Source organism: Balaenoptera acutorostrata, chromosome 12 (genome assembly GCF_949987535.1).
Source record: "Balaenoptera acutorostrata chromosome 12, mBalAcu1.1, whole genome shotgun sequence".
Taxonomy (NCBI): domain Eukaryota; kingdom Metazoa; phylum Chordata; class Mammalia; order Artiodactyla; family Balaenopteridae; genus Balaenoptera; species Balaenoptera acutorostrata.
In genome coordinates this window covers 10,787,860-10,811,462 of record NC_080075.1, presented here as the reverse complement: position 1 = coordinate 10,811,462, position 23,603 = coordinate 10,787,860, and the positions used below count along the sequence as shown (strand labels likewise).

The window sequence follows — 23,603 nt, the reverse complement described above, 5'->3', positions numbered from 1 at the left end:
ACGTCTTACTAGAAAGCATGGGTCTCTTGTGAGCAAATCCCAGTTGTAAACCAAGAAATATTTACTGAGATTCTACTATTGCTCTAGCCCCATGCTTTGCTCTCTGGGGGATACAAGAATTAAAAAGGTAATAATAAGAGGGATATGGTAAATCCTGGACCCTGTCTTAAAGGAGTGATGCATGAACATTGAAGAGCATCCCAAGATAGGAAACAGGGTAAAAAGCAGGGGTGCACAGCCTCACTTGTCAAAGGCTCCTGCAGCTAGAGAAGTTGTCAGGACAAGCTCCCTCAGGGTGAGGGCTTGGCATTCTTACAGAATATGGATTAGGGATTAGATATTTGCTTGTTCAGACTAAGACTTCCTAGGTCTGAGAGGTTAACAAATATATAAAATCAAGCTATAAGGAAAGAAGAAGTCGGCCCCACTTAAATCCCATGTATTCCCTCAACAAATATGTATTGAGCCCCTACCCTGTGCCTACCACAGGAGTACAATGAGGAAGAAGACAGACATAGCCCCGTCTTAGGGAGTTTGATGCTTAATGGGGGCAGATGGAGACTAGCCAAGGAGACCAATAAGTGGTGCATTTCAATGCAGGACGGAACGGAAAGCACAGGGGGTTCTGCCACAGAGGGCATTCGACATAGGGAATTGATCCTGCAGTTGAAAGGCTGAAGGAGCAGCGAGGAGACGCTGAAGCACCAGAGAGTGATGAGTACACAAAGCAAGCACCACGCATCCTCCAGCCTCTAGAGGCAGCCCAGCCTTGGCGCGGGTGCGGTGGGGCTGCAGTGAGGCAGTGGTTGCCCCAGAGGAGGGGCACAGGGACCTTGGGGTTGGAGCCAACTGTTGCTGGCGTGCCGGTGACAGGACCTGGAAAAGTCTCCTTTCCCAGTTCCCTCCAAGTCCTCCCAGTGCCAGAACCTAGCAAGAATCCAGCTTCAAAGGGAACCGGGAAACGTGGCTTGCAGGGTTCCAGCCGCATGGCAGAGCAGACCACGGCAGGATGGGCTTGAGCTGAGACCCTCAGAACTAACTAACTAACTTACAGCCCACATCCCCACATCTGCACACTCCCCTCTGCCTGTGTCTGGACATCTGGTCCTGTTCTTCCCCCGACCGTTCAGCCAAACCATAAGCAACCTTCCTTGAGCTGGTGGCCTCTCTCAGGTCAGACAAGACAGGCCACCAAGGCTGCTGCTGGAAGGTCAGCCCACCAGGAGGACTTCTCTTACCCGGCAGGTGCCCTGAAGGAAATAACCGGGCCCCCGGGGCAGAAGGAACCAGGGAGGGGCCCAGCACGCCGAGTCCCGCTGGGCGCTGGGCCGAGGGAGCCCCAGATAAGAAGCCTCACTGATAAGAAGGCTCCACCCCTGCCAGTGCCCTTCCAGGGGCTCTCCACCTGCGGAACTTTCCCCGTGGGAGGCAGGAGAGGCTTCTAGAGTGTCGTCCAGGTGGGCAAGTGGCGGAGTAGAGAAGCAGGCCAGAGTAGGGTGGGCGGAGGAGCCCCACGCCGGTTCCCTGGACTTGACCCCTCCCCCCTCTCCCCAGCCCTTCCCTGCTTCCTTCCCTACCTGCCACCCAGGCTGCCCCTCAGCTGTCGCCACCTGGTCAGACCTTCCCCATCTCGGCCCAGCCCTGTTGTAGCAGAGTCCGCCGGTGCCCATGTCCCACAGTTCCCCCCAACCTCCAGCCTCAGGTTGGACCCAGAAGGTACCAGGTAGGCCCCAGAGTGGGGCCTCCGTGGACTCCCCACCCAGAGGGGGGCCAGATATCACGGGTTTGGGGCTCCAGAGTCCTCTGACCTATTTCAAGGACGTCGCCCCCCAGCCCCTTCCCTTGGAGGGATTCTCTGCGCTTTGCTTCTCTGCGCCTGCACTGCTTACTGCTTACTGCTTACGTTTCCACCCCCTGACACCTGGCCCCTCTCTCTGCCCACGTGATGCTGGGTCGGAGTGGGAGTGTGTGTGTTTATTTGAACACCGTCCTCTCCAACAGCACGTTCTTGCCCAGTCCTTCTTACGTGCCCGGGGAGGAGGAAGGGGGTTGGAAAAGCTTTCCAGGGAAGCCCAGCTGCTCTCCCAGGGGAGATGCTCCTGACCTAGAGAATTTCTAGGGCCCGGGAGGTGATGGAGTAGGAAATGCGTGAGGATGAAACAGATGGGTGTTTGTCCCCATGTGGTCCTGGCTCCTGGCAGAAATGCTAGTCCGTGGCTGGGCCAGTGGCTGGCCCAGAAGGCGTCAGGTGCTGCCACCTGTGTGGGAATCAGGCCCAGGAAGATGAGACTGCACTGCCAGGAGGGGAGAGTCCAGCAAGCTGTCACCTGCCTCTTGAGTGGATCAATAGCACGTGCTGCACACCTGCTTCATGCCAGGCTCCGTGCCCCACATCGGGGACGCAAAGATCACAGGTCAGAGTCCTGCATCCAGGAGCTCAGGGACTGGGGAGGAGTAGTCAGGGGAGGCTTCCTGGAGGAGGTGACAATTGGTCTGGTCCCTGCCCTCGATGGTCTGGTCTTAGACAAGCAGGGGAAGTGCAAGCTGAGCAAAAGTCAACTGGAACTAGAGTGAGTGGGTCCTCGGTGCCTGGTGAAGGGCAGGAACATGGCCATGGGTCACAGGATGTCTGCGGTTCCTGAGGGAAGGAGAAGGTGGAGCCCTCCCCCGAGCCCAATTCCAACGCTCATCTGGGGACATGTGAAGGGAGCCAAGTTTAATAAACACAGTGGGAGGCAAGGAGGGAGAGACCAGGGGGGAGGCCTGGGAAATGGGGATCACGGTGGGGAGTGGGATGTGTTTATCCTGCTTCTTTACATCTTTTCTGTACTTTCTAACTTTTCTAAGGCGCACAAACTTTTTTTAAAAAGGAAACAAATTTGCCCCTAAAATGCTTAGTTTTTTTGTTTGTTTTTTTAAGCCCTTTAGACTTCGGAGGAATAAGAAGGTTTATTATTATCTTAGTTTATGTTACATCGTAAATCTGGACTGTTGAGTCCATGAGAAGCGGGGCCAGTGGGGGTGGGTGTCTGAATGGGCAGGCGCGGTCCTGGGGGAGGAAGCCGATGGGGTGGGGGGGGGCGGGGAGGAAGGCAGAGGAGGCCTGGCCGCTGACTCACCAGCCCCTCCCGGCAGCATCCTGCCCCTCCCAGGCTCACGCCCCAGGGCAGGGGCTGATTTCCTGGCGGGCGGCCAGCCCAGTCTTGAGAGCCCTCGTGGGTACCAGGGGTTCGTATATGATTTCTTCTGCCGGGGGCGGAGCTCTGGCCCGCACCATTGTTCCTAGAGTGGACCGGATAAGACAGGGGTCCTCACGCGGAGGCCAAGGGGCCTGGGCCGGCAATTTCCTGCTCACCTTAAAGCCACAGAGAGAAAATTCTCACTCGGGGAGTCAGGACGGAGCGGCTGGTGCATGGAAGGGTCCTGGGTTGAATTATGGAGCGTAGCGCTTCCACGCAATGCCAGTGGCCTGGGTGGCCTCGGGGTCCGGGATGGCAGCCCGGGCCGGCCACGCCCTCCCGGGGAAGTCACTCCACCTCTCAGAACCGGTTTCCTCCCGGGTCAGAGGAGGTGACCTGCCAGCCCAGAGATCCTCACAGGCTGAGGGCCCCAGATGTGGAGATGGGAGTGGCCTCGTGGGTGCTAAAGAGGACCCACGTGGGCACTGGGGGCCCTGCGGTGCCCGCAGGGAAGCCCGCAGCCAGGGGAGGACTGCTGAGGGGTGCCTGACCCCACGGAGGGGCGGCGTGCGGCCTGGAAGAGGCTGGGCCCCAACCCCCCAGCAGTGGAGGCCGCCCCTGCCTTTATGCTAAGTCCCATCACCAAAGATAGGGGACGTTGCAGGACTCCCCCGCGTGTCTGACAACCCGCCGTCCCCTCTCCCTCCCTCTCAGTGGCTCATGCTTCCCACACAGGCCTCAGCGTGGCCCCCCAGGACCCAGGATGGGGCTCTGGCTGCAGCAGCTGCCAGGGCTTTGAGCTGACGTCGGGGGAGTGTCCGCCCGCTGGCACAGTGCAGGGAGGGACTGTGGAGAGGGGCAGAGGGCCTCGGCCAGAGGCAGGAAGGCAGGCTAGAGCTGGGGTTTCCGCAGCTGACCGTGATGCACTGAAGAAATGTATTTTCATGGCAACTTCGTGTGTGTGTGTGTGTGTGTGTGTGTATGTGTGTGTGTAACTGAAACAAAAGATTCAGGAAACAGTATTTCCCTTTCTATGGACAATGCACTGTAATTTTTCTTCTAGTCTACTTAACTTTTTTTTCAAAACAAGCTACTTTTTATTGAAGTATAGTTGATTTACAACGTTGTGTTAGTCTCGGGTATACAGCGAAGTGATTCAGTTATATGTATATATTTTATTTCAGATTCTTTTCCATTATAGGTCATTACAAGTATTGAATATAGTTTCCTGTGCTAGACAGTAGCTCCTTGTTGTTTATCTATTTTACATATAGTAGGTTGTATCTGTTAATCCCAAACTCCTAATTTATCCCTCCCCACCCCTTCCCCTTTAGTAACCATAGGTTTGCTTTCTATGTCTGTGAGTCTGCTTGTATTTTGTCGTAAGTTCATTTGTATCATTTTTTAGATTCTACATATAAGTGATATCATAAGATATTTGTCTTTCTCTGTCTGACTTACTTCACTTAGTGTGATCATCTCTAGGTCCATCCATGTTGCTGCTGGTCTACTTAACCTCTTAATGCTGGTGGTGACTAGATGGATTTCAACACCCACTAACAGATCTCAGCCCACATTTGGAAGGCCCGATGCTGGGGTCACTGCAGGGGCCTCAGGGAGACTGGCACAGGCGGGACCTGCTGGGTGGTGGCCGAGTGTGGCCTGGGGGTCACGGGGAGCCAGTGAGGGGGTGCGGGGTGTGGGTGATGTGCGCAGACTCGCATCCCACATCCTCAGCAGGGCTATGACAAGGGCTGTCGCTGGCTCAGACTGGCTCCAGCAGAAGGGAAGTAGGCAATCTCATGTCCCGGGAAGCCCGAAGTTAGGCAGGCTCTGCCTGGGCTGGTTCTTTGGCAGTGCAGTTGTGCCGTCCATCTTTCCTTCTCTCTCTCCTCTTCCTCATCATAGCTCCAGGCCTAATACCAGACACAGCCATGGCCAGAGCAAGAGTGGGACTGTCTCATCACTGAGGCAGGAAGAAGCCCTTCCCAGGAGTCCCCAGAAGGCTTGCATCTCACTGGCCAGGGCAGTGATATATGTGTCCCAGCCAAGGGATGCGTTGAACCTAACGCATGTTGGAAAGTCACCCACTACATCCCCTCTCTCCCCACGCCACCCACCAGTACGCCCAGTTGGGCAATTTACTCCATAGAAAGAATTTAGAAGAAGACAACTATCTCTGCAGTGTTATTTACTGTGGCATCATCTATAACAGGAAAAGTTAGAAACATCCAACCTCCTTGCCCTGGGGCCTCACTGAGTAAATGAAGTTTTATCAACTTGATGGAATGTAATGGTGGCATTGAAAGTATAGTCAGGCCTTATTACTCACGGATTCTGCATTTGCAAATTCACTTACTAAAATTTATGTGTAAACCCCAAATCAATACTTGCAGTGTTGTCACTGTCATTCGAGGACATGTGCAGAGTGGAAAAACATTTAAGTCACAAATTAGAGACACACACGGTAAACCTGAGGTTGATAGCTGCCTTCTTACAGCTCATACTGTAAACAGGGTCCTTTCCCAGTTCTGTTTAGTGCCATGTCATGCATATTTTTGTGCTTTTTGTTGGTGATTTTGCTATTTAAAATAGCCCCAAGTCCTCTGCTGAACTTATTTCTAGTGTTCCTAAGTTTGACAAGGCAGTGATTTGCCTTATGTAGAAAATACATGTTAGATAAGCTTGTAGTTATAGAGCTGTTGGCTGAGAGCTCAGTGTTAATGGATCAACAGTATATATTAAAATAAGGTGTCTTTAAACAGAAATACACATAAAACAAAGTTATGTGTTGATCAGTTGATGAAAATATTGTGACCACAAGCTCGCAGGAACCTAGCTCTGTATTTTCCCAGGAGCAATGCTTCACGATTCACAGCTAAATTTTCCAGTGCTGAGGGCAACTTTACAGAACTACCTTGAACGACAAGAATCGACTATTATTGAGCCATGTAGCAAAATAGAAAAATATGGAAAGTTGAATACAAAATGTATGTTCACTGTGATTTACCACTTTATAAAGAATATGTATACACCAGCGCTAGGCCTGGGAAGAAACATAATAAAAAATTCCTTTGCTGTTAACATTATTTTTACAATCAATTAAAAATATTAGGGTTGAAAAATAATAACAGATCTAATTCCTGGCATGCCGTTTAAGCCATTAAAATCGCCCCAGAGTTAAGGCATTTTGAGTGGACGGTACCAAACTCCCGAGGGACGCGTGCTCTAGCCACAGTGGCACGAACAGGGGATGCTCTGTTCAAAGGAGCTGTGTCTCTCGGGCATTTGCACCAGAACTGCCCGACGGGGTCCAAAGTGCAGCCTCTGGATGCATCTCCTCGTATTTTTCCCGTTTAAAGGAGGTGCATCCAACAGGTAGTCGTACGTTCATGTTCACAGCAGCACTGCTCACAATAGCCAAAAGGTGGAAGCAGCCCACGTGTCCATCGACGGATGAATGGATAAACAAAATAGGTACATGGTATAATGGAATATTATTCAGCCTTAAAAAGGAAGGAGGGCTTCCCTCGTGGCGCAGTGGTTGGGAATCTGCCTGCCAATGCAGGGGACAAGGGTTTGAGCCCTGCTCTGGGAGGATCCCACATGCCGCGGAGCAACTGGGCCCGTGAGCCACAACTACTGAGCTTGCGCATCTGGAGCCTGTGCTCCGCAACAGGAGAGGCCGCGATAGTGAGAGGCCCGCGCGCCGCGATGAAGAGTGGCCCCTGCTTGCCACAACTAGAGAATGCCCTCACACAGAAATGAAGACCCAACACAGCCAAAAGTAAATAAATAAATACATTAATTAATTAATTTAAAAAAAAAAAAAGGAAGGAAATTCTGACAACATGGATGAACCTTGAGGACAATATGCTGAGTGAAATAAGCCAGACACAAAAGAACAAATACTCTATGATTCCACACATATGAGGTACTTAGAGTAGTCACATTTATAGGGACAAAAGAAGGATGGTTGCCAGGGGCTGGGGGAGGGGGGAAATAGTAAGTTATTGTTGAATGGGTGCAGGGTGTCAGTTTTGCCAGATGAAAAGTATTCTGGAGATGGATGGACGGTGGAGATGGTTACACGACATGAATGCACTTAATACCACTGAACTGTACACTTAAAAATGGTTTAAATGGTAAATTTTGTTCAGTGTATTTTACCACAGTTTTTTTTTTTTTTAAGATTTACTTATTGATTGATTGATTGCTATGTTGGGTCTTCGTTTCTGTGTGAGGGCTTTCTCTAGTTGAGGCAAGCGGGGGCCACTCTTCATTGCGGTGCGCAGGCCTCTCGCTATCGTGGCCTCTCTTGTTGCGGAGCACAGGCTCCAGACGCGCAGGCTCAGTAGTTGTGGCTCACGGGCCCAGCTGCTCCGCGGCATGTGGGATCTTCCCAGACCAGGGCTCGAACCCGTGTCCCCTGCATTAGCAGGCAGATTCTCAACCACTGCGCCACCAGGGAAGCCCTACCACAGTTTTTTTTAAAGGGGAGGGGGGTAAACAATGGCCAAAAGACCCTGGACTTACACGACGTGGGCCATGGATACCTGAATGTGAGGGACAATCATTGTCTTCGTCTCGAGACATCTCAGCATCAGAGGGAGCCCTCAGGGAGTTCTGGTTCCCACCGTGGACAAGGCCAGAACTTGTCCTTCGCGGAGCCCGTTCCTCCCGGGCCATCAGAAGGGGTGGGAGCCCCCAGTTCACTTGGCACTGCTGACCTCCTGGGCCTCCCCGTCTTGAGTCAGGCTTTTTCCTCCCAGCCTGCAGTTTCTGAGGCTTCGTGGTACAGTCTGCGTTCACCCGAGTACCAGGAAAGGGAAGGAGGGGCCATGAACGCTTCATGAAGATTAAGGCAAGTGGTAAGAAAAGGAATGCAGTGTTGGTGGTGACTGGACCAGCCAGGCTGAAATGCCGCCCAGCTATGCAGAAAAACCTGCCACCTGTAGTATCACCTGTAGTATCACCTGTAGTATCGCCAGCATCTCCTCCTGGTTCTCAGCACCTGGTCCGCCCCACCTGGACCACACCTCCCAGGTGCAGCCAGGAGCCCAGGTGCAGACCTGAGCCAGGTGTCTTCTGGCTCCTCCTCCCCCCTTCACATGGGGTCATCGCTAGGGCAGCACTGCCTTCAGAAGCTCTCAGGGTGTGAAGTTCACTGCCCTGTGGCAGCCCAGCCCCTGCATGCGCCCTTCGGAGGCCCCTCAGCTCTCTGCTGCTCTGTCCAGGTGGCCAGATCAAAGGAAAGGCAATTCTCTTTTTGTCTCTCCCATTCAAAATCTTTTTTTTTTTTTAATTTTTATTGGAGTATAGTTGATTTACAATATTGTTAGTTTCAGGTGTACAGCAAAGTGAATCAGTTATACATATACCTATATCCACTCTTTTTTTTTTTTACTTTTTTAGATTCTTTTCCCATATAGGTCATTACAGAGTATTGAGTAGAGTTCCCTGTGCTATACAGTAGGTCCTTATTAGTTATCTATTTTATATATAATAGTGCGTGTATGTCACTCCCACTCTCCCAGTTTATCGCTCTCCTCCCTTTCACCCCTGGTAACCATAAGTTTGTTTTCTACATCTGTGACTCTATTTCTGTTTTGTAACTAAGTTCATTTGTGCCATTTTTTTAGATTCCGCATATAAGCGGTATCATATGATATTTGTCTTTCTCTGACTTACTTCACTCAGTATGACAATCTCGAGGTCCATCCATGTTGCTACAAAATCTTTTGACTTTTGAAACGAGCATCCATCATCCCGCACAGCGTCTTTCTTCTTTCTTTTTCAGTGTATATGTTGGTGATTTGGATTAGTTTAAACCTTCCCAACCCTGTCCCTGAGCCAAGAAATTTTCCTCCCAGGAGGCCAGGGCACTGATTGGTTTATTGAGTCTCATTCCAGAAACATTCTGTGCATCTACAAACAAATGCACATATACACAAGCGCACACACATACATTTTCTTCTTTTTCTATATAAATCATAGCACACTGGGCACGCTGGTCTCTGCCTTGTACAATTCTTAGAGTTTGTTTCATTTTGGTATACAGAGTTTTCATTCTTTTTGAAGGCTGCTGAGTGTTCCATTGTGCAGACATAATTGCTTTCACTAGCCCCCTCTGAATGAACATTTGGGATGTTTCTTTATCTTTCTGTAACCAGCAAGGCTTTTGGGGGGGGTTTGAATTTTTAAATTTTATTTTATTTATTTATTTATACAGCAGGTTCTTATTAGTTATCTATTTTACACATATTAGTGTATACATGTCAATCCCAATCTCCCAGTTCATCCCACCACCACCACCCCCGACATCACTTTCCCCCTCCTTGGTGTCCATACGTTTGTTCTCTACATCTGTGTCTCTATTTCTGCAGCAAGGCTTTAATAAACAACCTTATACATTCATCATTTTGTGCACGTGCATTATTTATAGGACAAATTCCAAAAAGTGAAATTACTGGGTCAAACAATATGTGCATTTAATGTCTTGATCAATATTGTCAAAATAGTAGATTGGCTGACGGCACCGTTATTTAACCTGGCAATGGCAATGGCAATTGACTTCAACCTGGGGGCTGCAGGTGGGCTTTGAGGGTCTGTGAGTCCCAAGATTTGTAGACAAAAATCGTGCACATACATAGGTACATTTTTCTAGGTGACCAAAGCTTTCATCAACTCCTTAAAAGGGTCTGTGCCCGCTGAATGTTCTCACTCACCCCGCTGATTAGTCTTCCAGCTCCTCCAGAAGTGAACTTCCCATCCCTCAGGAAGGCTGGCCTTGGAGTTTCCCTCTTCTGGGTCTTTCTCAGGGAAGATTCCCTCCGATCTCCTTATAGCTAACAACATGGCCAAAAATGGTTACTCAACACTCACCCTGTTCCAGAGAAACTCGTCTAATTTTCACAGAAAGCAGGAGAGAGAAGCCATCCCCACCTCCTCTGTTTGATGGACCAGGACATGGAAACATAGATGAGTTAAATAACCTGCCCAATAGGCAGAGGTAGGATTCGAATCCGGGAACATCGATGCTTCCTGTCTCATGAACTGAAGTGGATGAGCCTGGAAGCAAAGAGAGGGGCTTTGGGGGTTCTCAGTCCTGGCTGCATGACCTGGGGATCTTTTAACAACGCAGCCTCCCTCATCAGTTCCATCAGAATCTCTGGGGCAGGATCCAGACCATGGGGCTTCCTCAAAGTCCCCGGATGGTTCCAGGAGTAGCAAGACTCAGGGTGCTGCTCTGAGGGTTAAGACTCAGGAATCCATGTATTTTAGAAGCTCCTTACCCTTATGCCATATTTTTGGCTTAATTCTTTTCCTTTATTAAGCATTTTTCAAAATAATAATTATTGGCGGTATAGTGGTGAATATAGCTGCCTTCCAAAAAAATAAGCATCCTCCAAAAGTGACCAAAGTAGGGCTTTTTAAAGAGTATCATTTTCAACTCATGACTTGCGACTTGGTTGATACAGTCCAATCCCATAGTAGTTATTATATTTATTTAGAGGTCAAATTGTCCCATCTTTGGCCAGCAGGAGCCTTCTGAATCCTTCTGACCTAACCCCAGAAGCCTTTGCTATCTGCTCTGATGAGGTATCAGGCCCAACTTCCCACCCTAGACCTGGAATCAGCCATCGCTCCCATCTGGGTGCTGTTACCCCAGTTCTCATCCTCTAGTTCTTTAACCAGCTCTCTAAACGTGAGGGAGCTATTCTCCATGTTCTAGAGAAGAATGAGTAATTAATAAACTTATTGTTAAGCTCTGTCCTCCCTTAAGTGATCCTTTCCAGTTTCGGTTCAGCCTTTAGAAAATGCATAGAGGAGTAATCCGTGATTGTTCTTCAGGAACAGACTTAAGAAATTGCCAAAATTGTATTTGAAATACACTTGCTCAAAATGTCTGCCTCTAATAAAATATTCTTCCAAGTTGAAGGCCAGCCCCAAACATCTAAAAATACCTCCTGCTCTTGAGAAATACAAAATGAGGATTAAAAGGAGACAGCAGTTTAGGTTGCCAAAGAAAATTTGGAAAGCTAAATATAAGTTTAAAAAAAAAAGTCAAGACAAATACTCGAAATTGCCTTCCCTGTAATGAATCCAACCTAGGCTGCTTGAGGCAGAAACAGGATAACAAACTCCACTGGGTCTCAGTTCACCTGGAGTTTGTCCTTGGCCCTGGTCCTTTCAACTGTTCAGAAGGTAGAGGGTGTGGAAATAAAAAGTAAATAACATTCCTCTGTGTAATGTTGATTATGGATTATGCAAACTTTACGCCAAGAAGATTCCCGTGCAATTTGAGTAGATTCCCAAATGCTCAGAGGTCCTACCTTTGGGGTGTGAAATCTGGTTGTGAGGCGAGACGCACAGGTACCCTACCCTGTGCCCTGTGTGGCCTCAGACCTCAGTCCCCTCCAGGTCAGCAGCACCTCACAGACCGTGGTGAGAATGAAGTGGGGACATAGAGACTGCGTGCATGCAGCAGTGTCTGCCCAGTGTGGCCTCTGATGGCAGGAGCTGGGCGGGGACCCCTTTGCCAGCACTGACAGGCCGGGTGGGGCTGAGGCACACTCGCCCGCTCCCCTGGACCTGGCACAGGTGAGCTGGCAGTAAGTGGCGGCAGGTATCAAGTGGCAGCTCTCTGGTCTTAGAAAGCCCAAGGGAGTTAGAATTGCTGTACAGAAATGAGGCCGTCTGAGTGAATGCATTTTATAAACTGTAAAGCCCCTAGTGAATGTGAGGCGGTGGTGAGCTTATCACTGAGTCAGTTGAAAGAATGCTCTCTGACACCCTTCCCACCTACTTTGTTCCAGGCCCTGTGCTGGGAACTAGGAATACAATGGTGAATGGCACAGACCATTCTCTGCCCTCGGAGGTCTCAAGTGAGTCTAAAATTTTACAGGTTCTGGTGCAGTCATTAACTCCCGAATGCCATTCCCACTAATAGCCAGCATTGTTCGGGTACTGGCGGTGGGCCAGCATCTTTATGCACTTCCCATGGCTTGGTGGGGAAGGTGCTTGGCAGGTACCCACAAGCCAAGCCCTGGCACCTCCCTGCAGCATCAGTGCCCCCGTCACTGGGATCAACAGGCAAGAACCTGGGGACAGCAGCTGTCATCCTGCAACACTCCCTCCTCAGGACAGGGCAGCCCTGGCTCACTCACTGGCAGTCCCAGGCCCAGCCTAGGACTTCCAAAATTCACTTGGAGATTGTTTGTTGAGGTCTGGGGAGATGTGCTCCCAGAGCTGGTGCTTTCAGAGGCGTCCAGGCTTCCGGGGTTGTTGCCCAGCCATACGAGAGCCTAGGAAGCTCTGCCTTGTTGTCAACTCTCTGGTCTATTCTGGTTTCTCCTCCTGGTGCCTTTCTCTTCAGAAGAACCTGAGAATTCTCCACAAATTCAAACTTACTTTTCCTCTCCAGGACAACGGCAGTGGGAACATTATTGTTTATTTGTAAGATAAGAACTCTAGTCCCAGAAAAGGAGGACCCGAAAGCTGCATATCTTTCAGCAGAGCTGGACAGAAGTAAGTGGAGTTGTTTATCCAGGAAGTCTCCAAGAGCATCATTCAGAACTGAGCTACACCCACAGTCGTGATCACAATCAAACTTCAATAAACATAGGAGGGAAAAAGTGAACAAGAATGAAAGTTAACAGAAGCCACAAACTACAGAATCAGGCTACCAAGACAAAGACAATGGAATCATCAGATATTGAATATAAAATAAATACCAAGCAAAATTAATGAAAAGATACACAACACCTCAACACCCTGTACCACTATTGCACAAACTGCAGAACACCAGAGACAGCAGGAAGACTCTAAAAGCAGCCAGATACCTAAGACAGATTCCACAGCGGCAATGAAGCTGGAGCAAAATGGAATACTATGGAAAGATGTAGAACACAGAAAATACCTTCAAAGGAAATAATTGTCAGGGGGGAAATAAGGACAGTTTTCCGACAAACTGGCTGCTGCCAAATGACCTTTCCTAAAGAAACTACTAACAGTTGTATTTCAGGAAGAAAGAAAGTGATCCCAGAAGAATATCTGAGATGCAAGAAAATCTTCATTTCTTAAGGAGATCTTAAACTTGACCGAAAAAGCACAGTCTATGGGCTTCCCTGGTGGCGCAGTGGTTGAGAATCTGCCTGCTAATGCAGGGGACACGGGTTCGAGCCCTGGTCTGGGAAGATCCCACGTGCCGCGGAGCGGCTGGGCCCATGAGCCACAGCTGCTGAGCCTGCGCGTCTGGAGCCTGTGCCCCGCAACGGGAGGGGCCGCGATAGTGAAAGGCCCGCGCACCGCGATGAAGAGCGGTCCCCGTACCGCGATGAAGAGTGGCCCCCACTTGCCGTAACCAGAGAAAGCCCTCGCACGAACTGAAGACCCAACACAGCCAAAAATAAATAAATAAATAAATAAAGTAGCTATAAAATTAAAAAAAAAAAAAAAAAAGAACACAACACAACCGTAATTTAAAAAAAAAAAAAAAAAAGCACAGTCTATAAAAGAAAAGATTAACATATTCAATTACGTTAAAATCAAGAACTCAGTTCACCAAAAGACATCATAAAATGTGAGACATAAATTGGTGCAGCCACTATGGAAAACAATATGGAGGTTCTTCAAATGATTAAAAATAGAACTACCATATGATCCAGCAATTCCACTCCTGGGTATTTATCCAAAGAAAGCAAAAACACTAATCAAGAAGATATATGCACCTCAGTGTTCGTAGCAGTGCTATTTATAACAGCCAAGATATGGAAGCAACCTGAGTGTCCATCAACAGATGAATGGATAAAGAAGATGTGGTATATACACACAACAGAATATTACTCAGCCATAAAAAGGAATAAAATATTGTCATTTGTGGCAACATGAGTGGACCTGGAGGGTATTATCCTTAGTGAAATAAAGCAGAGAAAGACAAATACTGTATGATTTCACTTATATGTGGAATCTAAAAAATAAAACAAATGAACAAGTATAACAAAACAGAAAAAAATGTGAGAGACATATGCTGGCAGAATATATCTGCCATATTTATAACAGTTAATGAGATCCACACTATTAGGAAGAATTCCTATGAATCAATAAAAAAAAGACACACCTGTAAGAAATATGTAACCAATTAAAAAACAACAATAAAAAATTGCACAGAAGAAGAAATACATGAAACATATGAAAATAGACTCAATCTTATTAGTAATCATAAAGATTAAAATCTAGTGAGACACATAGAAAATCCCAAGGAACCTACCAAATAACATCGCCCCCCTCAAAAACCAAAACCCTCCTTAAAGTAATACGTGAGTTTAGCAAGTTGCAGGATACAATATTGACAAACAAAAAGTCAATCATATTTCTATCTGCTAGCAAGGAACAACTGGGAAATGGAAATTTTAAAAAATAATGCTATTTACAATAGCTCCCCCAAAATAAAATACTTATGCGTAACTATAAGAAAATGTGTACAGTATCTGTATGCTAAAAACTACAAAACATTGATAAAAGAAGTCAAAGAACATCTTAATCATTGGAGAGGCATACCATGTTCATGGATTGGAAGACTCATCATAGTAAAGATGTCAAGTCTCCCCAAATTGTTCTATAGATTTAACACAATCAAAACCCCAGCAGATATATATTGTAGATATTGATAACCTGATTCTAAAATTTATCTGAGGGACTTCCCTGGTGGTGCAGTGGTTAAGAATCCACCTGCCAACACAGGGGACACAGGTTCTATCCCTGGTCCAGGAAGATCCCACATGCCGTGGAGCAACTAAGCCCACAAGCCACAACTACTGAGCCTGCGTGCCACAACTACTGAAACCCACATGCCTAGAGCTCATGCTCCGCAACAAGAGAAGCCACGGCAAAGAGAAGCCCGTGCACCGCAACGAAGAGTAGCCCCCACTTGCCACAACTAGAGAAAGACCATGAGCAGCAAAGAAGACCCAACACAGCCAAAACATAAAATAAAAAATTTTTTTTAAGTAAAAACAAATTAAAATAAAATTTGTGTGAAAAGGCAATAGAACTAGGGAAGGGGATGAGCTTTCTCCTGAGATGGGCAGAAATGTGAGTCACCTGCACTGACAACTATTTTGAGTGCTGTAAGTTTAGAGAAAAATTTTTTTTAATCTAGTAGTGTGAATCCTCCAAACCACAAACCCAAGAGACATCCTTGGCTCCCCGTTTCCCATCACTCCGAATCTCCAGTGGTCTCATAGTCCAACAAATTCTTCTTTTTCAGAATTATCATATTACTTAATAAAAGATATACTCCCATGTACCTACTATGAAGTGAAAGAAATAGAACATTATCATTATCTTTGGAGGCCACTGTGCACTCGTTCCCAATCCCATAACTCTCTTCCTCAGAAGGATCATTCACAGGAGGTGCTGATGAGGGTTTTGAAGGAATTGGGGAGTGGCAATGAGTTCAGGTTTTGTATCTGTTAGACTTGAAAAGCTTGAGGGGCAGGGCCAGGAGTGGGGTGAGGCAAGTGGGGTGCCTAGGGTGCAAATTGTAATAAGGCACTTGCTCTCAGGGGTCATACAAGTGCAGAGAGATGTCCAAGTAGAGATGTCAAGCAGGCATGCAGGGCTGAAGGTGGCAGAGAGAGAAATGACCTGCACTGGGTTCCTGGGATCGCCAGCCCACGTGGTGCTTAAAAGCACAGATGTAGCAGGAGTGAAGACAGGGGGAACCCAGGAGACTCGCCAGGACATTCTAAGGAGGGCCGGGAAGGAGAGGAGACAAACCAAGAACAAAAATCCTTGGTGCTCATGTGCCTGTAAACCCTTGTCCTCCAGGCCTCTAACTGAATGTGCTGTCTGGTGGACATTTAGTTTCTCCCTGGGCTCACCAACATGGCTGCAAGCCCAGCCCCAAAGCAAACAAGTGCAGAGCCCGAGGCAACAGGAATAAGTTTTGGCTTTTCCGCCAAAGGGATAATAAGTGGCTAGACAGAGTTGAGAGGTGATTTAAATGGAACTGTATTGCCCAACTGGTAACTGACTCCAGGGCGTCAGATACTATACCCAGGAGGCTCCAAACCAAATATCCACAGGGCTAGGCAGGCACTGTCAGTGGATGAAGGGAGCCAGAAGGAGAATACTATTCCACAGTGAAAGTGAGCAACCGGGAATGTGCCACACAATGGCATAGGGATTGGGAAGGTTGGGGATGTGGTCCACTGAGAACTCCAGGTCCTTTTTAAAGAGCCAGTCACAACTGGTTTCAGGCTATTCTGGCTGGGGAAATGGGTTCACTGTGGCCAGAACTATGGATTTCTCAAAAAAATGTCTGAAATCTGAATTTTTCGTGTGAAATATCCCTTTTTAAATGTTGGCAACTCATGCAGAAATGTTTCCAAAACTCTATATACCAACACTGTTTGGGCCAAGAAGACACATCCACAGGCCGAATTTAGCCAAGTCTTTCCACTGGAAACCTCTGTGTTAACCACGTGAATTTCCTAACAAAATTTACTCTGGCTCAGGGGCCAGTCTTCCTTCCCCATTTCCCTCTTGAATCCCACCTAACTCCACCCGAAGAGCATTTAACCAGAGCCAGAGGAGGAGAGAGGTGACCCGCAAAGAGAAACGTGCCCCAGACCAGCCAATAAAGCCCTTTCTCCTGTGGTTTTCTCTTACAGATATTTGGGTGCTGGGTCTGGATCCTGGTGGCTGCCACCCAGGTAGCAAACCCACTGTTACAAGGATGGGTGATGTACGTCTCGCTCACCTCGTTCCTCATCTCCCTGATGCTCCTCTTGTCTTATGTGTTCGGATTTTACAAAAGATTCGAGTCCTGGAAAATCCTGGTAAGAACAAGTGAGAGCGACCCAGGCCCTCAGGCTCTTCCCAGGCCAACGTCCTGGGTGTGGTGAAGACAGCAGGCCTCCTGGGCGGGAAGGAGAACCAGAGACCTTCCCTGGCCTGGGCCCCTAGGGCAGCGGTCCCCAACATTTTTGGCACCAGGGACCGGTTTTGTGGAAGACAATTTTTTCATGGACCGGGGTGGGGGTGGGCGGGTGCTTCAGGCGGTGATACGAGCAATGGTTCAGGCGGTAATGGGAGAGATGGGGAGCGATGGGGAGCAATGGGGAGTGGCAGATGAATCTTTGCTCACTCCCCCCTGCCCCTCACCTCCTGCTGTGAGGCCCGGTTCCTAACAGGGGTTGGGGACCCCTGCCCTAGGGAACCCCGACTTTTTGTTTGAATGTGTTTACTATTAGGTCGGAATGAAAGCTTTCCTCTGCCAGAGTCCATCCTTCACTGTATTCCCCCCTATTGCCTCCCTCATTAGGGAATATCCATGGCCCAGCTACTCCTGCAGCAAGCGCATCTGGAAGCGTTTTCCCTCTAGATTTAATTTATGGTAAAATCATTGGAGCAGCATTGAAGGAAAGGCTAGTCGAAAAAGAATCACCCCAATCTCAAGATCCTATCACAATCACCTATCACAATTCATTCTTCCATATTCCTGGCAAATTTTATGCAAAATGTATAAATCGCACTGAACCAATAATCTTGGATGTAGAGTCTTTCGCTTAATATTATGTCGTTAAATTTTTTTCATCACATCATCTTGATGACCACTGAAAATTCTTCTATATTGAACAAGTCAAAACATATACAAAAAGTAGGGAGGATTATATTATGGACCCTCATGTAACCATAACCCAGATTCCAGAATTTTCAAGATTTTATCACACTTGCTTCACCTAGCCTTTATTTTTCCCCCTGAAGAATTTTAAAGCAAACCCCAAACATCATGTCATTCCATTCCAGACACGTCAGTATACCTCCAAAAAATACACACACTTTCTTACATTATCACACTTAACATAAAGTTAACAATAATTCCCCGGTATCATCAAAGACGCAGGTCACATTCAGGTTTCCCCCATTGTAACTGAAACATCTTTTTGCAGTTGGCCTGTTTGAATCGGGGTCCTCATCACGCCCACTTGCACTTGGTAGTGATGGTTATTGGGTGCCTTTAATCTAGAATGATTCTCCCTGACGGGGACTTGCTGAAGAAACTGGGTGGTCAGCTGTCCTGTAGAAGGTCCCACATTTTGGGTTTGTTTGCTTCTTCCTGGTGTGATTTGACTTGCTGGTCTAGTCCCTGAATTTTCTGTAAGCTGGAAGTGTGCATCTAAAGGTTAAACTGAAGATGGGTTAAACCTTTCTGGCAAGAACGCTTCATAAGTGGCTTCAAGTCACATCACACATAGTGACTGTTGGTCCCTCTTTCACTGTGACAAACTTACCCCATCAACTTTTTCTCTAATGCTTTCTTTCATCTACTGATGAATATTCTTTAGGGGCTGCAAAATGCCGATTTGCCTATTATGACATTCCTCCCAGAATTGATAACTACGACATCCTTGTGGTATTGAAGAACTCTGCTGAGAGTTTAGCATAGAGGTTCAAAAATTGAAATCTAGAGTCAGATTAGCCTGACTCTGCCATGTGTCAGCTAAGCCTCAGTTTTCTCATCTGTAAAGTGGAGATGTTAATAGTAGCAGCCTTATGAAATTAGCTGTGAAGATGAGATGACACATGTGTATACCGTTAGGACAGCACCCAGCACACAGCAGGTCTTCATAGCACTAATGGTTAGGAGCACAGGCTTGGTGTTAATGTGGCCTGGGCTCAAATCCTGGCTCAGCTTTTATTCACTGACTTTAACATTGAACTTCTCTTTCCTCAGAATGGCACTAACGATAAATAGTACCGACCTCATAGTTGACAAGGTTAAATGAGATAAACGGGGAAAAGGCTTAGCCTAGAGCTTGGCTGGGAAGAAGCACTCAATAAATGTTGGTTCATATTGGTATTATTGTTGCCATATATTAATCCACTATTGTTCACCACATAGAAATTTCATTAGAAACACTGCAAAAGAAAAAAGCAGGAGTTTTGGGAGCAGGCTTGTCTCTTTTGCCCCCTCTTCCCAGCTACGTAGTCAAAGAGGAAAGTGTTACCTGCTCACATGTCCGCGTGACTGTGGCCATGGCCTCTGCTCCATCTTTCCAGGACAGCCTGTACCACGGGACCACTGGCATCCTGTACATGAGTGCCGCTGTCTTACAAGTACATGCCACGATCGTGTCTGAGGAGAGGGACCTGAAAAACTACTACATAAACACTGCAGCCTCGGTGAGTGCTGGGCAAGAACGTGACAGCTGCCACCATGGAGGGAAATGCATGAGGCTTAATTCTGTCTCCTGCAGAACAGATGTTCCTGAGCCCTCAGGCTGAAGGAGCCTTGCAGGATAGGAGGAGGGGTGTGTGTGTGTGTGTGTGTGTGTGTGTGTGTGTGTGCACGCATGTGCACGCAATCAGGTGTGCCCAAGCTCGCAGGGTACCAAGTCCAAGTTCAGGTGTCATCTCTCGTCTCGGGTTTTCTTGTTCCCTCTTACACCCACTACGCTGCCCTCAGAATATGTTTTTCCAAAACGTAAATTTTCCAAAACACACATCTCTTATTGAAGACTCTTCAGTGGCTCCCATTGCTGCTGGAATGGAGCCGGAATTCCTCAGCACGGCTCAAGTTCCCGTGTCCTTTTATTTCAATGACAGACATGCACAGGGTAACATATTGGCTGATGGAATCCGAGGCAAGGTGGTCCAGGCGAGTCACGGGACACGCAGGACCCCTGGCCTTTAGGTCCACTGGGACCGGGGACTCTAGGCCAGCAGGGCCCGGCCTTTCCAGTCCCGCGAGGCAGCCTCCTTCCTCTCTCGGTGGGATGGCGCCCTCACGTGGCAGGTGGCTCACAGCTGGGGAATTTCACCTCTGGCGCTGCCTAACCTTCCTTACACCTTCCCAGGAAGGTCTAATACCCAGGCTGGGTCCCAGTCCTCCCCCACCTGCCGCTGTGACCGGGAAGGTCCTGTGTCAGTCGGGCACTCCCACAGGGATCAGGCAGCAGGAGGAAGGGGTGTGGCGCAGGGTGCTGACCCCATTGGAAGAAGGATGCCGGGCAAGCGAGGTGACCCACTAGGGAGGCCTCAGGGGGCTTTGGCTGCCTTTCCGGCCGGTCTGCTCCCTCCCGTTCCTGGCCCAGCACCACTCTGCACCCCCAGCCCGGCTGCTCGCCCTTGCCCTCCTGCTCCAGCCACGTCAGTCTCCTTGCTGCCTTGGCCTTGGCCCCAGGACAAGCACCGCAGCTCCGTCTCCTCCTGCTTGTTTCTCCTTCTGGGTGAGACCGTTCCCCTCCCCGTCCCCTTCCTGCTTTATTTTCTCCTGCGCGCTTAGCCCCACCTTCCATACTACTCTACTGGTTTATCTTGCTTATCTTCTGCTTCTGCCACTAAAAGGTAAGCTCTAGGAGGATAGGAATTTTTGAATTTTTGTTCAGCACTATAGCCACAGTTGCTCTTGAAGCACAGCAGGTGCTTACAAGATATTTGTTGGATGAATGAATGAATGGAACAGAGTGTGATTGGACAGAGGGTTGAAGTGAGGCTGGAGTCGTCTGCTGGGCCAGGACATCATCAGGCAGCGCAGCTGGGCGACTCTGGGGATGGCTTTGGACGTGGCGGGTTGGGGAGGGACCCCTGGGAAGGGAGGGGTCACAGGTTTGTGGCTTGGGTAGCTGGATGAGATGAGGGTCCTGGGGCCGACTGAGCTAGTGAGGAAGTCTCAGGAGTTCAGTCTGGACCATAGAGAGCTCGTGGGGCCTCTGAGGCACTGAGGAGCCGAGAGGTGGGTGCGCAGAGTTGAGTTCTGGACCAGTGAGTGAAACTTGTCATCAGAGCACAGACAGTGGCTGAAGGTGAGTGGGGGGAGAGTGCCCAGAACCAGACAGCAAGAGAGAGAGACACAGAGAGAGAGAGAAGAGGGGGAGAGGGTCCAGGGCAGGGATGGAGATGGACCCACTTTATGGCCAGGTAGAGGAGCACACGTCTGCAGGTGAGAGGGACGCTGCAAAGTCACAGTGGAACACGGGGATGGAGCGTCTCGAGGAGGATGGAGGGGCTGGCCAGTGGCTGCCGCCCTTAAGCCAGGCAGGGCTTGGGCAGAGAGGGGACGAAGCAGGGTCAGAACGAGGGCCTCCCAGCAGCGAAGGGCCTGTGTGGGTTGGGAGCGGGGAGCGATCACCAGCATCCCTGAGGAAGCAACTCCCCGGCTCTTCCAGGTCTTTGCCTTCATCACCTCCCTGCTCTACATCCTCCACGCCTTCAGCATCTATTACCACTGAAGAAGCAGGGAGCTGGGCCGACGTGGGAAACGCTCTTTTAAAGCCTGCAGTATCAGCTCCCAAAAGTGGGTTTCAACATTTGCCATCTGGCTGATAAACAGAAGCTCAGCGATGACATCACTGGATCAACAGAACATCTTTTCAGAACGAGTGATGAAATCACATGCTGGCAAGATCTGTTTGGACATTTTAATTCATTGTGATGAATATGAAAAAGCTGGGAGGAGGGCTTTGTTGTTTTTTGTTTTGTTTTGTTTTGTTTTGCCTGGGAAAGTAACGGTCTCTTAGAATTATCTGACAATGAACCTCGCTCTTCTAGAAAACTAACATCTGTAAGCCCTCACTCCTGAATATTCCAGGTCTACCATCATCAGGCCTGTTTGGGGATTCTGCCTCAGCAACGAGATTCCCCACAGCAGATCTATGGGAACCTTCATAATTTTCTTAAAATCGAAATGGTGCTGTCAACGCCTTCAGACCTGAAGACCCATAGACCTTGTTCCTGTCCCGTGGTCCTGTCTCTGCTTCTCAGCGGTGGTCCAAACCCGCTGCCCCCTCCCACGCTGCCCGACCCCCATTCACATCCCCTCCCCTTTCCTCCCCAGCTTTGGGAGCCAAGGGAAATCTGTGTAAAATCAGCTTTGAGGGTAGATAATAAGCGATTGGCTCTACAAAATTTTTACACAGCAAGACCTGGGGGAGGGGAGGAGGGGTCGGGGAGGGAAGGGTGTAACCCGCTTCTCTGTAACTGTAAGTCAGGCCGCTCTGCTCAGAGAACTGCAGGGCTGCAGGACACCTGGGTCAGACCTCCAGACCCCACCCCCTAAGGACTGGGAGTCACCCTATCCCTCAGAAAAGACCATCAAGGAAGCCGGCAGGACGTTACACGCCAGGATTCTCCTCTGGGCTCCTGTCACATGTGGGACATCGATGAGGCCGGAAAGGACCCATCCCAGGGTTCCTCCTGTTTCCCATGCATCCCCGAGTGGTCCAGCTGGGAGGGGCCTGGAACCACCCAGCCAGCCTCCTGCAGTGAAGGGCTCCCAGGGGCCAGGACATGCAAATGTATTTGCACTTCGGGGCCATTCTCAAAGAAAAGGCACAGAGAAATGTAAAATCGAGGTGCTGGATTCCCAAGTAAATGTTTTTCAAAAGTGGGCTGTGCTGCCTGGCGTTTCTGCCCCTGTGCTGTCTGGCGATTCTGCCCCGGTGCCGGGGTTCCAGCTGCTTGGCCTCAATCTCTAACGTTGAGTCAGGGCTCAGCCCCTTAACTGCATGGGCCCGATGCCGTTTTGAAACGAAATAAATTATTATGTGGAAGGGACTTGTCTTAGCCTACTCTAGGGCTTACAGTTTTGTATTGGCTCTTTTCTGCTCCTGAAGGGGAGGGGGAGGCAGGAGGGGAAGTCACCGGAGAGAAAACTCTGGCGTCATTCCCTGACAACTCGCTTTCTAATCGCTGCCATAGCTTGAAAAGCCACCGTTCTTGCCTGGTGGCTATCTGAGATGGTCATTGTTAAATATTTACTGAGTAGCCACACCCAAATAAAAGTCATTTGTACAGTCCAAAGCCTGGAGTTGGTCGGTTTCGTGGTGTCAGCACTGGAACTGGCCGCCATATGACAGGTCCCGACAGCAATTGCACAGAAAGCACCCCGTGGAGGGTTTTAAGGCCCAGCCCACCCGGCCTTGCTTCTAGGGCAGCTACACAGGGGCACTGAGACTGTCTCCAGGGCTCCGGTTTGTGGTGTCATTTCCACTTCAGTAAGAATAGTTTGGGTGCAAGCTCCAGAAACCAAACGCATGCAGCTTAAGCAAAGTCAAGGATGCCCTGGCCAGGCCTGGGAGATGCAGAGGCCTGGGTGGGCAGGAGAAGACCCCTTGCCCAGCCCTCTGCCCTCATGTCCCTGCTCTCCTTCATGGGGTGCTGTCCTGTCCTCCCATCACATTGCAAGGCCCCCCATCCACTGGGCAGACACTGTGGACCCAGCCCTGAGCCCCGGCACTCCCTAGTTCACCTGCAGCTGCTGTAGCTCCCAGCCACCTTCCTGCCTTCAGGACGGCTGTCCTCTCTTTCTAGGACTCTCCCTAGCTCTCATCTTCTGTGGGGAAGACCCGAGGCAGCCTACCAGGCTCCTCAGAGCCCCCAGCAGAGGGGTGCACCCCCTGGGCCGAGCGAGGC

At 49.1% G+C, this 23,603-nt stretch overlaps 1 protein-coding gene across 1 annotated transcript in view; it reads left to right on the top strand.

The window, feature by feature from the left end:
- Positions 1–22,960, top strand: part of NPHP1 (nephrocystin 1) — a 101,459-nt gene extending 78,499 nt beyond the window's left edge. The window contains exons 22-24 of the mRNA XM_028162655.2: positions 16,859–17,026; positions 19,251–19,373; positions 21,359–22,960. Of these exons, the coding sequence (XP_028018456.2) occupies positions 16,859–17,026; positions 19,251–19,373; positions 21,359–21,421 (354 nt within the window). The 3' untranslated portion in view covers positions 21,422–22,960. The remainder of the gene's footprint in view (positions 1–16,858; positions 17,027–19,250; positions 19,374–21,358) is intronic.
- Positions 22,961–23,603: the final 643 nt, after the last annotated feature.